This window comes from Martes martes (assembly GCF_963455335.1).
Source record: "Martes martes genome assembly, chromosome: 3".
Lineage (NCBI taxonomy): Eukaryota > Metazoa > Chordata > Mammalia > Carnivora > Mustelidae > Martes > Martes martes.
Window position 1 is genome coordinate 170,215,230 of NC_137890.1, and position 12,482 is coordinate 170,227,711.

Below are 12,482 nucleotides of genomic sequence, written 5' to 3' on the forward strand. Positions count from 1 at the left end.
AGGCAGGCAGAGAGAGAGAGAGGGAAGCAGGCTCCCTGCTGAGCAGAGAGCCCGATGTGGGACTCGATCCCAGGACGGTGAGATCATGACCTGAGCTGAAGGCAGCAGCTTAACCCACTGAGCCACCCAGGCGCCCTGATTCTGTATTTTTTTAATTATGTATTTATTTTTATTTATTTTTAAAGATTTTATTTATTTATTTGAGAGAAGGAGAGAGAGAGAGAGAGAGCGCGCGCGCGAGAGAGAGCAAAAGATCACCAGCAGGGGGAGCAGCAGAGGGAGAGGGAGAAGCGGATGCCCCATTGAGCAGGGAGCCTGACAGGGGACTCCATCCCAGGACCTTGGGATCATGACCGGAGCCGAAGGCAGATGCTTAACCAACTGAGCCACGTAGGTGCCCCGTGTGTGTGTATATATGCGTGTGTGTGTGTATATATATGTGTATGTGTATATATATATATATACACACTATCATATATTTACTATATATAGTAATAGATTTACTATCTTATATATATGATAGTAATAGATTTACTATCATATATATACATATATATGTGTGTGTATATATATATATACACACACACACATATATATGATTTTATTAATTTATTTGACACAGAAAGAGAGAGAGAGATGGAGACAGTGAGTGCGCATGAGCAGGAGAGAGGATCAAGGGAAGAGGGAGGAGCTAACTTCCCCGCTGAGGAGGAAGCCAGATGCCAGACTTGATCCCAGGACCCCAGGATCATGACCTGAGCGTAAGGCAGATGCTTAACTCACTGAACCACTCAGTCACCCAAGGTATGTATATTTTTTAACAACAACAGTTGTTCACAACTGTGAACTAGGAAGTTCACAGAGTGCTTCCTATTTTCCATAGTATTTCACCTCATCCTGACTGCAGCCACATGGGGGCGCTGTGACGCCAGAGCCCGTACTGGGAACCTTGCCAGTGGTTCTCGGGTGTCCTATGTGTGTCAGTTTGCTGGAGCTGCCCTAACAGTCTCCATACACTTGGGTGAAGCAGCAGAGATCTACTTTCTCACGGTTCTGGAAGCTGTGAGGTCAAGGTGCCAGGAGGGCTGATTTCATAGTGAGGCCTCGCCTTGGCTTGTAGATGGTGGTCTTCTGTCTTTGTCTTCACCTGGTCTTCCCTCCGTCTCTGCATCCCAATCTCCTCTTCTTATAAGGAGGCCCGTCACGTTGGATTGATGACCTCATTGAACCTCAGTGACCCCTTTAAAGGTTCTGTCTTTAAATACGGTCACGTTCTGAGGTATGAGAGATTAGGACTTCAACATGTGAATTTTGGAGGGGCCACAGTTCCGTCCTTAACTGTGTGCCTCAGAATTCCCAAGCCTGGGAAGCAGGACCGGGACTAGGGTCCGGAAAGTGAGGAGCGGCTCACTCTTGGGGCTGTTTGTACAAGTGCAGGGTCTGCCCCAACAGTGAGTGTCCCCTTAACTGCCGTGCCATAAATACCTCCTCAGCCTCCACCGAGGACCATCCCTGCTGGGGAGCCTGGTAAAATAGCAGAGTCCGGGGCCCCAGCCCAGAGCTTACGATTCCGAAGTTCTCCGGTAGGGCCTAGGAATCTGGTGTTTCCGTAAGCCTCCCCAGGGATTCTAATGCAGGTGTTTAGGATCACCTGGAAACTCAGAAACTTATATCCTGTGCAATAATTTCTCTCTTCCTCTTTGGTCTGGGAGTACACGTCGCTGAACTCATCAATTACCTTTCGGAATTTTTAGAGGGTGGGGTGGGATTCTGAAATCTCTCCTGCAGAAAGCCCCTGTAGTCTGAGTTGCCAGGCATTGACCTTGACAGACCCACGGACTGGCTCTTTTTTTGTGGGGTCCTTTCTATCCGTTCCAGATGGCAGAACTCCTTGGACACACACAAGCATGTGTGAACTAGAGCGTCAGCGACTGCCATTACAGAGTGCGGGTTGCCCGGGGTCCTAAGTACGAAGTTGTTTGCAAGAGTCTCTACTAAATTTTGAGGAGAGAGCCAAGATGTTCGTTGCTTGACACTGAAGAAGGAGTGAAGACTGATTAGTAAGGTTTTCTCTGAGTCTGCATTCTGGGGGCAGGGAAGGAAGTGAAATTGATCAGCAGACTGTACCAAATAAAAATAGTGTGACAATATGGAACGTCATTTGCTTTATGGAGAACCACAGAGTGATGCGACTGAAGGATTCTTGGGTGGCAGATGTTTATCTGTTTCTCTTCGGGGAGGAGAAATCAAGCAAAGAAACAGACAAAAATCTCACCTGATTGGGGCACCTGGGTGGCTCAGTGGGTTAAGCCTCTGCCTTCAGCTCAGGTCGTGATCCCACGGTCCTGGGATCGAGCCCCGCGTCGGGCTCTCTGCTCAGTAGGGAGCCTGCTTCTCCCTTCCTCTCTGCCTACTTGTGATTTCTCTCTCTGTCAAATAAAAAATTAAAAAAATAATTAAAAAAAAATCTCACCTGATTTAATCAAACTTTGGCCTGTTGTGTATGGCCTAAAAAAGAGCTGGTCTTTCATAATTCTCTCTCTGAGCACAATCACTCCTTTTTTGTTTCTTAACCCTCGTCAGTGGGACTGTATAGATTTAGCTCTGAAAGCAACAGACTCTGACCCTCGTGGACTTGAAGCAAAAAAAGAAAAAGAAGTGTTGACTTGACAAGGGATAGAGTAAGCCACAGGAGGGATGGGCAAACTCAACAGGTTGAACAACCGGATTTTGGAAAGTCCAGGACAGACAAGCTCCAGACACCTAAACAGCAGTTGCTGTTGGACATCGTCAGGATGCTGTTTTGAAAATAATTCATGTCTCCACTCCAGCCATTTTCTGTCTTTGGCTCGTTGTCCTTAAGATGTGGATTTCAGGAAGCTTGTCTAATCGGCCCATCTTGGACACACGCCCATCCCTCATTGGAGGTTAAGGTCTGAGGGATGGCGGGGGGGCGTAGTACATTGATCATCAGACCCAAGCCCTGGGATCGGAGGGGGGTCTTCCTCAAAGGAAAATAGGAGACGTGAGGCACACTGCAGAGATGGAAAGAAGAGACCCAATGGGGACCCTTGGCTGACTTTTATCTTGGTGACAGCCAGTCATTTCAGTCCCTGATGTGACTTCTCCAGAGACAGGAGGCATGTTAGCTGTCCATTTTGGGTCACTTTGTGTGATGAGGTTGAGGTCTGCTTGGAATACTGGCTTGTCTCAGAAGGTGGTTGTTTTCTATAAGGAAGACAGCGTCCCTTAGCTCTCTACTGGATATGGGTAGCTCATAAATGGGCTCTTCAGAAATTAAAGATAACTTCACGCAAACTCTAGATTCACTCAACAACCCCTTTTCTATTTTCACACATTTCTTTAACACATTTGTTATGTGCCTACCGTGTGGCTGCTTTCTTCTTGATGCTATGATACAGAATTCCTTTCTAGAGTCCTTCCCTTCCAGAGTCCCTACCCTGGATCTGCATGGCTCAAGGTGCTGGGATATTGCAAGAATAAAACAAAGTCCTTGTTTTCATGGATGGAGCCCACATTCTCATTCACCATTGTATCCCCAAGACCTGGTGCAATAAATATTTTTTGAATGACTCTATGAGTGACATCAGCTTGAACTATGTTGTTGCAAGCCTCGCTTTCCTGTGGAATGCAATCACGACGTGCTGTTGGAGCCTAAGAATGTGATTTTCTAATCTGTCCTGCCCTGCCTGTGCCTCTACCTGTAACTCACAGGAGTCATCAATAAATTCTTAAAGGAGACTAGTTGTTTTCAAAGCAGGCGCTAGAGTTCTTCCTGCCATGGAGAAAGCTGACAACACGGGCCAGCCGTTCTGCCTTGAAAACAAGCAGCTGATGGGTCTGTGAGTCACCCTGTGCCCCAGGAGATTGCCTCCTCCCCCGACATCAGGTGCCCAGGGGCTCGTGGTGATGTCAGATGTTGCCATCTGTGGTGGGTGGTGCTGGCGTCAACTCAGGCGGTAGGAACAATCTAGCATCACTCTAAAAAAAGGAAGGCTCGTTGCTCTCTTGTGAGTGAGGTCTGAAACAGGAAACAGGGTCCCCGAAATGTGGTCTCAGCCACCTGGACGCTGTAGCTGGAGGGTTTGGTAACAATTGTTCTTCCCCAAGGTCCTATTTACCAAAAGAAACAGGGAAATCAGGAGAGTATTTAAGTTCCGGGAAGATGAGCACTGCGAAAACATAGATAAAATAATCCTTAGCAAATTGATTAATAGAATACTCACACGAGTTAAAATGTGAGTGAGGTAGTATTATATGTGCTAATAAGGTTAGACATCTAAGACATACTACTAGGTGGAAGAAGCTGGCAGATCAACATGCACTTTTTATATTAAAACAAAACACTGCCAAAAATAACAACACACACGTGATGTAAATTTACATCACAGGGTCACCCAGGTGCTTGTGTGTCTGGAAAAAGTTTGGTACCGTACTGATGACAAGGTTACCCCGGAGAGGGCAGAAGATGAACAGACTGTGGGTCGTGGCCAGAAGGAACTTGAGCTGGAATATTTCAACTTCTCTAGAGGAACGTTTCATTTATAAGTTTTAAATCTCAAAATTAATTTTAAAAGAAAGACATTAGTTAATTGTTAGAGCAGGTAAACAGTATATACAATTCTTAGTAAATCAGGCCGTTAAGACTTCCTGATCATGTTTGTTAAGCAGATGTGGTTCCATGGCTTTCTAGAAATATCTTGTCTGAAACGGACCACATAAAATATGCCCCCACACAGGAGAGGTACAAATATTGTCATGGGCAAGCTCAGTAATATTGGAGGAGACATTCGGCCAAAAGGCCTATACCAGATTTGATCAATAGTGTTGACCTTTGACATTTCTAAGGAACGTCATGGTTTTCAAACTATCTTATTCGAATCTCACGACAGTGTCTGGTTAGGGAGGGCCAGATGCAATATCCATGTCAAAGATTAGAAAATTGAGGTTCAGAAAAATTAAGTGACTTACAGTAAAGGGGCAGAGCACCTGTATTTTCCAAGAGCTGAAAGCCTTGTCTAATTTATCCACTCAATAAATCCCACTCCAGTAGTTAATAGTAGTTGCTAGAACCTAGACAGCATCTTCTTGCTGGCTGAGTTCACATTTGGCAGCCTTCTCTTCCCACTTTCTATTTGAACCTAAGAGGACTGACTCACATTCAAAATCCAATTTTAGAACCAAGTGCATTCTCCCAAAGGGATTTTCCAGCCAGTAAGAAGTTTGCTGTCAAGAACAACATTCGGTCTCCATGCTGTCATAGTCGCAGGTGATAGATGACATGGTGTTGGTCTTGATACCACAGCCCCATGCTGCCTGGCAACAACAGCTACTCTGTAATGTGGACTTTACATCATGGGTCCTTATCCAGTCTCTCCAACTAAGTCAAGGTCAAAGGAAACCTCCTCTTACTCTTCTTACCCTTCGGTAGCCAGCCTGTCAATGAACAAGCATTTGATAAGTTCCTTCAGCTTCATAATGTAGCCAGGACAGGACACACTTACAGGTAGCAACACATTAAAAAAATTAACACACTGCCCATGAGAATTGACACTTCTGAAAGTAAATTCTAGCTCTTCCTCCTCACTCCTGCAAACCTGCTCCCCACCATATTCTTCTCTATCTCAGCCAATGGCAAGTCAACTTTTGCAGCTTGTCAACTAGAAACCTTAGAGTCACTCCTTTCTTTTTTCACACTCTATTTCTAATCCTTTACCAAATCTTGTTGGCTCTACCTCCAAATTCCATCCAGAGTCCATACCACCTCTACCGAGACCTCCCTGGTCTGTCAGCAGGACCATTAGAATGGCTTCCATGTGCATCTCCCTGAACAGCCCTTGGCACCCAGTTTCTTCTCAAGGCAGCTAATGGATCCGACTGTCATCTAGGTAGACCGCATCACTCCCTCCACCCAAACACCTCCAACTCGGAGATTGAAGCAAAATCCTACAAAGTCCCATATTCCATCATTTCCTATTACTCTTCCTCCTGGCCTACACGTCTCCAGGGCCCCTAGAATTCTCTTCCTCCTGCATCCTATAGTTTATTCTCTCTCATCCGGGATTTAGCCCAGCCCCACCCTCCCTGAAATGCTCTTCCCTGTGATAGCACAGCTGGCTTGCTCATCTCCTTCAAGTCTTGGCTTAAATGTTCACCATATTAGGAGGCTTTCTGAGACCAACCCATTTAAAACTGCAGGCACCATCCTTCTCCCCAGCATGTGCACACACACACACACATACACACACCCCTCCCTGGCATTTCTTGTCTCCTTCCCTGCTTTATTTATCCCCATTGCATGCATTACCTTTTTCTTCTTCTTCTTCTTCTTCTTTTTTTTTTAAGATTTTGTTTATTTATTTATTTATTTATTTATTTTTTAAAAGATTTTATTTATTTGAGAGAGAGAGAGGGAGGGAGATCACAGAGGGAGAAGTAGACTTGCCGTCGAGCGGAGAGCCCGATGTGAGGCTTGATCCCTGGGATCGGCCTGGGATCATGACCTGAGCTGAAGGCAGATGCTTAATTGACTGAGCCACCCAGGTGCCCCTGTTTATTTATTTGACAGAGAGAGACACAGCGAGAGAGAGGGAACACAAGCAGGGGGAGTGGGAGAGGGAGAAGCAGGCTTCCCGCTGAGTAAGGAGCCCTGTGTGGGGCTTGATCCCAGGAACCTGGGATCATGACCTGAGCCTAATAAGGCAGACGCTTAACAACTGAGCCCTCTAGGAGCCCCCATGCACTACCTTCTAACACATTGAAGAACACACTTGTTTTGTCTAACTCTCCTCCTAGAATGCTTGCTCAAAGAGAATAGGGATTTTTGTTTCTTTTGTTCACTGTGGTTTCACCAGTGCCTAGTACAAGTCTGGCACACAACAGATGCTGATTAAGTATTTGTTGAATAAATTAGATTGGCCAATATGAAAAATTAGATGGTGACATGATTGGCAGGAGTATAGGGAAATAGATACTTTTGCACGTTGCCCGTCAGAGTGCAAATTGGAATTGCCTGCTTGGAGAGCAATCTGGCAAGATCTATTAAAAATTTTAAAAAGGCCTTACCAAGACCCAGCATTTAGCTGCCAAGCATTTACTCAATAGATACACATGTCCAAACACGTAGTTCAAGGATGCTCACTGGCGCATTATTTTAATGAAAAAAGATCAGAATGAACTGAGATGTCAGTGGATAGGGGTCTGCCTGAATAACAAGGGAATCGGCATGACCGCATAATAACCTTGAAAATGACAGAGGAAGATATACACGTATTGCCGTAGGTCTCCATGATCTACTGAGTGGAACAAGCCAGGGCACAAAGGTGCGAGGTATGCTACCGTTTGGGTTTCAAAAAAAAAGAGGGGGATGGAAGTACACATACTTACAAGTTCGTACAAGCATACATACGTTTATAAATCAGCACATAAAGAGCTCTGGAAAATTGCGAGAAACTAATGATAGGGGTTGCCTGTTCTGTGTTTTAGGGGCTGGTGAGCTTGAAAACAACTGGAAAAATTACGGTGAATGCAGTACTTAAAAAAAAAAACCCGCTTCTGGGGGCGTCTGGCTGGCTCAGTGCGTGGAGCGTGGGACTCCTGATCTGGGTTCGAGTTGGAGCCTGATGCTGGGTGTGGGATTACTTAAAAACAAAACCAAACAAACCACCTCGCTAACGTTGTCAATCCATGCTCTTCTGCTAGCTTTTACTCTGTGGGGGGCTGACCTGGTAAAAAACGTGCCCTCCACTCTGCTTTGAAGACAGGGGAGTAGGAAGGAGGACCTTTTATTTCCGCGGGGAGCGAAGCCAATAAAACGTAAGAATAGAGTCAGCCCAGCCTCGTGCCCTGTGACTCGAGGGCAAGCCCCCTCCTTCCCCCAGCCCCGGGCGCCCGTCGGAGGTGCCGGCTGCTTGGAGTCCCCGCTTCCTCCTGAGAGGGCAGCAGCGGAGCGTCTCGGGGACGCATGCGTCCCAACTGGCACCCGGGGAATTAAAAGAAAGGGAGGGGGGGAAGCCCCAACCAAACAGGCGCCCCAAACAAAACCCAAGTGGAGGAAAGCGCGCGGCCGCGCAGACCCCGGGCCCTGCCTGCAGGCGTCCCGGCCTCGCCCGCGTCCCCGGCCGCGGCGTGATGCGCACGGACCGGCCCGCGACGCCTGGGCCGCCACTGTCCCCGCACCTGGACGCCGGCCGGGTGGCCGCGCCCCAGCCGCGCTCGCTCGCCGCCGCGGCCGTGTCCCAGTGTGCCGGCGCCGCGGGGCACCTCGCTCCCCATGGGGCCGCGGGACTGGCTGAGGACCGTGTGCTGCTGCTGCCCGTGCAGGTGCCTGGAGGAGCCCGCCGCGCCGGAGAAGGAGCCCCTGGTCAGGTGGGTGCGCGCCCCGGGGCCGCGATCTGGGCTTCCGTGGCCGCGGCCCGCGGAGCGGAACCCGGTACCCGTGTGCCCGTCCGAGCCGGGGAGGGGGGCTCGCTTCACGGTGGCACCGAGGCGCCCACTCAGCCCCTCGGCCTCCGCCTGGAGATCCTGTCCCTTGGGTAGGATTTTTGTCCGCGAGAGCAAACCTCCGGAGGCGCGGGAGACCCAGATGGACGCCCGCGGGAAGCGCCAAGGGAAGCGCGGGAGAGAAGTTGGCGTCGGGGTCCGGTCTGGAGGAGCTGCGGAGACCGCGTATTTAATAGGCGTATTTCAGTGAAAAAGGCGACTGTGAGTTTCTAGTTCGTCCAGGAGAAAAGTTGGATACGGTGCCTTTAGTTTTATTACCAGAGAAAGACAATTGTAAGTGACTGAGCCCAGGTAATATTTTTCACATTTTAAAAAAAAAGCTTATTTTCTGGAGGGACAGCCTGTTCACTAGGATGTTGACTCATTACAGGTTCGGTTAGGAAGTGTGAGGAAATGGAACGCAGGTTGGCCGTGAGTGCGCTTAGTGGCTCTGTTGAAGGGGCCATGCTACAGTTTTGTTCTGGGCTGTCATTTTAAGCAATTCTTTTTGTACCTTCGTCGTGATGAAATGAGGGTTCCATTAGGTCACGCCTAGGGGGTAGTTTCTTATGAAACCTGCAGCTAACATGATAAAGCTTTCCTAAGTTTGCAAAAGCATGATTTACCTTTTCTTAACTCGGTCAAGTCCAAACACTTCCCTTGACTTATGAGGTCTTACGTAACCCCTTATTGCCTGTCCACTCTTATTTTCCAGTGTATTAAATACTGCACACTCCTTGATTTAATCAGACAGGCATCCTTGCTGTTCTAGGGACAATTCAACCTTCTTATTTCCCCCAAGCTTGCCTCAAGGAATGACCTTTATCCTTCCTTCCTGCCTTCCCCCCAACCAGCTAAATGCTGGTTCTCAAGCCTCCCCCCGCAACCCCCCCCCCAGCAGCTCTCTTTGATGACTCTGAGCTCATTCATCTCTCATTCCCATGACTTAGGATTTAGAATTCACCATCTGCCCCTCACTGTTTAGTGAGCGCACATGTATGTAAATATATATGTCATGTCTGTTTTATATACAGAAACAACTGTACACATGATGCACAAACTTTTGTGCGCTCTTGCTGATAGTTTCAACAAGAAACCTAGACTATTAGGATACTATGGACAGGGAGACAGTTAGTCAACCACCCTCAGTCTACAAAGAAGTAAGTAATAATCTGGAATTTCATGCTTGCTTGTATGTGCAACTTGTCAGTATTCATTGTAACGAGAATACAGTATTGATTCTCAGTGTCTTGGGACTTTCCAATTTTCCATCCCAGATTGCTATTCGAGTTAATAGTTTTGGTTATTTAAAAATCTTCACCTGCCCTGGTTTGAATTGGAAGGCAGTGAATTTTGCAAGGGATTTTAAGAAGACAGAGTCAGTTGGGGCCAGAAGAGCCTAGTGTTCATGAGTCAGATTGCCTGGGGTGAAAATCCCAACTGGGTGACTGGGCACAAATTATGAAACTTATTTCCACCTTAATTTCCTCATCTGTAAAATGGGGAGGACAGCAGTGTGACCTCAAAGGGTTGCAGTGAGAAATGAAATGAGCTAATCCATGTAGTGTTTAGCAGAGTGTCTGACCCATAGCAAACAACCAATAAATTCTAGTTACTGTTAATTATCATTGTTATTCTTCTGAGCATGCAGATATGAGTGGACTGGTCTTTTGTGGCTTAGTGTCAATCCTGGTATCATTTCAATGCAACCCCATTTGGGAAGAGCGGCTTATTCGTGGAAGTGTGGATCAGTGATAGGTGTGTGTATGGGTAACTGTATCCTCTTCCTTACTCAAGTCATCATGAGGTCTAGTTTGAAATCTTTTTTGTTTGTTTATTTATTTTTAAAGTGGGAAGTTCTGTGGTTTTTTATATATTCAGAAAGTTGTGGCAGTCACCTCCCCTATCTGAGAGTCATCCCGCCCCAAAGAAACGCCACACCCCTTAGCAATCACTCGCCACTCCCCCTTCCTTGGCCCACCCCATCCCTGCACCCACAGATCTGCTGTCTGTCTTCCTAGATTTGCCTCTTCTGCAAGTTGCTTATAAGTGGAATCTTACACTCTGTCGCCTTGGCACCTGGCTTCTTTCACTCAAAATTGTGTTTTTGAGTTTCTTCTGCATTGTAGCATTTATTAGCACTTTGTTCCTTTTTATGGCTGAATACCCTTCTTACGTTTGGCTTCTTTACATGTTATTTACCTGTTCATCAACGGATGGGCATTTGAGTTTTTTCCACTTTTGGGCTGTGATCGTCTGTGTACAAGTTTTTGTGTGGATGTGTGTTTTCAGTGACCTTGGGTATATCCCTAGAAGTGGGATGCTGGGTCATACAGGAATCCTCCATTTAACTTTTTGACAAATCGCCAGACTGTTTCCCAAAGTGGCCGGTTTGAAATCTTGATGAGGTGAAATCATGGGGCCCGATGGTCTTAATTTTTATTTTATGGAGAACTTCTTTATGTCTTTTTAAAAATTTATGAAAAAAAGGTGTTTTTTTAAAAGATTTTATTTATTTTTATTTGACAGACAGAGATCACAAGTAGGCAGAGAGGCAGGCAGCGAGAGAGAGGGGGAAGCAGGCTCCCTGCTGAGCAGAGAGCCGATGTGGGGCTCCATTCCAGGATCCTGGGACCATGACCCAAGCCGAAGGCAGAGGCTTTAACCCACTGAGCCACCAAGGTGCCCCCCAAAAAAGGTTTTGTATATGTGCTCTCCCCCTAACTAAATCCTTTATGGTGGGGGCGCCTGGGTGGCTCAGTGGGTTAAGCCGCTGCCTTCGGCTCAGGTCATGATCTCAGGGTCCTGGGATCGAGTCCCGCATCGGGCTCTCTGCTCAGCAGGGAGCCTGCTTCCCTCTCTCCCTCTCTCTCTGCCTCTCTGTCTACTGTGATCTCTCTCTGTCAAATAAATAAAATCTTTAAAAAAAAAAAAAAATAAATCCTTTATGGTGAGGTAATGGTTTTCAAGTTTTGTTTCAGGCCACAAGGGAGCAGTGCTGGGAAGAGGTGTGGTTGGGGAATGACAAGTGTCATTTGTCTACATGGTCACCAGCAGGCCTGTTTCCAAAATGCACCAGGGATTCTCATGAGTTCAAGAAAAGCAACTCTGAGTCTCATCTCCTTTGCCAATCTGATCTTGCCTTGTATGTTTTGACCTCATTCTCTTTTTGGCTTTTCTGGAACTTTATACCTGAAGGGAAATGCCTGTGCCTTGTCTGGTTTGTGTCTGTGTTTCTCTCTGTCCCGCTAGTTCTTCATTTCCCCTTTTTCTAGAAAAAGAATTTCTCCTTTTTCTAGAAATGCCTGAAAATTCATCCTGATACTGCCAAGCCCTCCAATTACCACCCTTTGCTTTCTTTTGTGTCAGGCACAAAGGTCTTGAAAGAGTTGTCAGCCGCCCCCCCCCACCCCCCACTTCCTTCTTTATGGTCCATTCACCATGAAATCTGGTTTCTTTCTTTCATTTAAAAAATTTTTAAAATACTTATTCATTTTCGGGATGAGAGAAAGACAGAATCCCAAGGAGGCTTTCTGATGAACAGGGAGCCAGATTCGGGGCTTGATCCCAGGACCCCAAGATCACAACACGAACTGAAATCAAGAGTCGAAGGCTCAACAGACCGAACCACCCAGATGCCCCTGAAATCTGGTTTCTGGCCCCTGCCTGTTGACATGAAAATTGCTCTCTTGCAAGTCACAAGAAATAGAAATCTGATGTTCTTTCCTTGGTGTGTGAGCCATACCTCTGTGCCGACCATTTGTGCTTGCTCTCACGCTTCCTCTTTCCCTGGCTTGTCTGATTCTCCGGTTTCTGCCTGTGATCGGTCCCGTCATGCTGGTCCCCTCTGGTGTCGTTGCCGATGCCGTATTTGTTAGCTTGTTATTAGCTAGACATCTTTTTTTTTCCCCCGACTTCTTAAGCTTTGCTCTGTTCTCCAGGCGCATTTCAGCTGCCTCCTTTGCGATGGAGCCTTAGAA

General features: G+C 46.9%; 1 protein-coding gene across 1 annotated transcript in view; it reads left to right on the plus strand.

Annotated features, from left to right (window-relative positions):
- Nucleotides 1–8,022: 8,022 nt before the first annotated feature.
- MREG (melanoregulin) overlaps nt 8,023–12,482 on the plus strand; it is a 61,210-nt gene continuing 56,750 nt past the window's right edge. Inside the window, exon 1 of the mRNA XM_080799732.1 lies at nt 8,023–8,388. Within this exon, the coding sequence (XP_080655858.1) occupies nt 8,294–8,388 (95 nt within the window). The 5' untranslated portion in view covers nt 8,023–8,293. The remainder of the gene's footprint in view (nt 8,389–12,482) is intronic.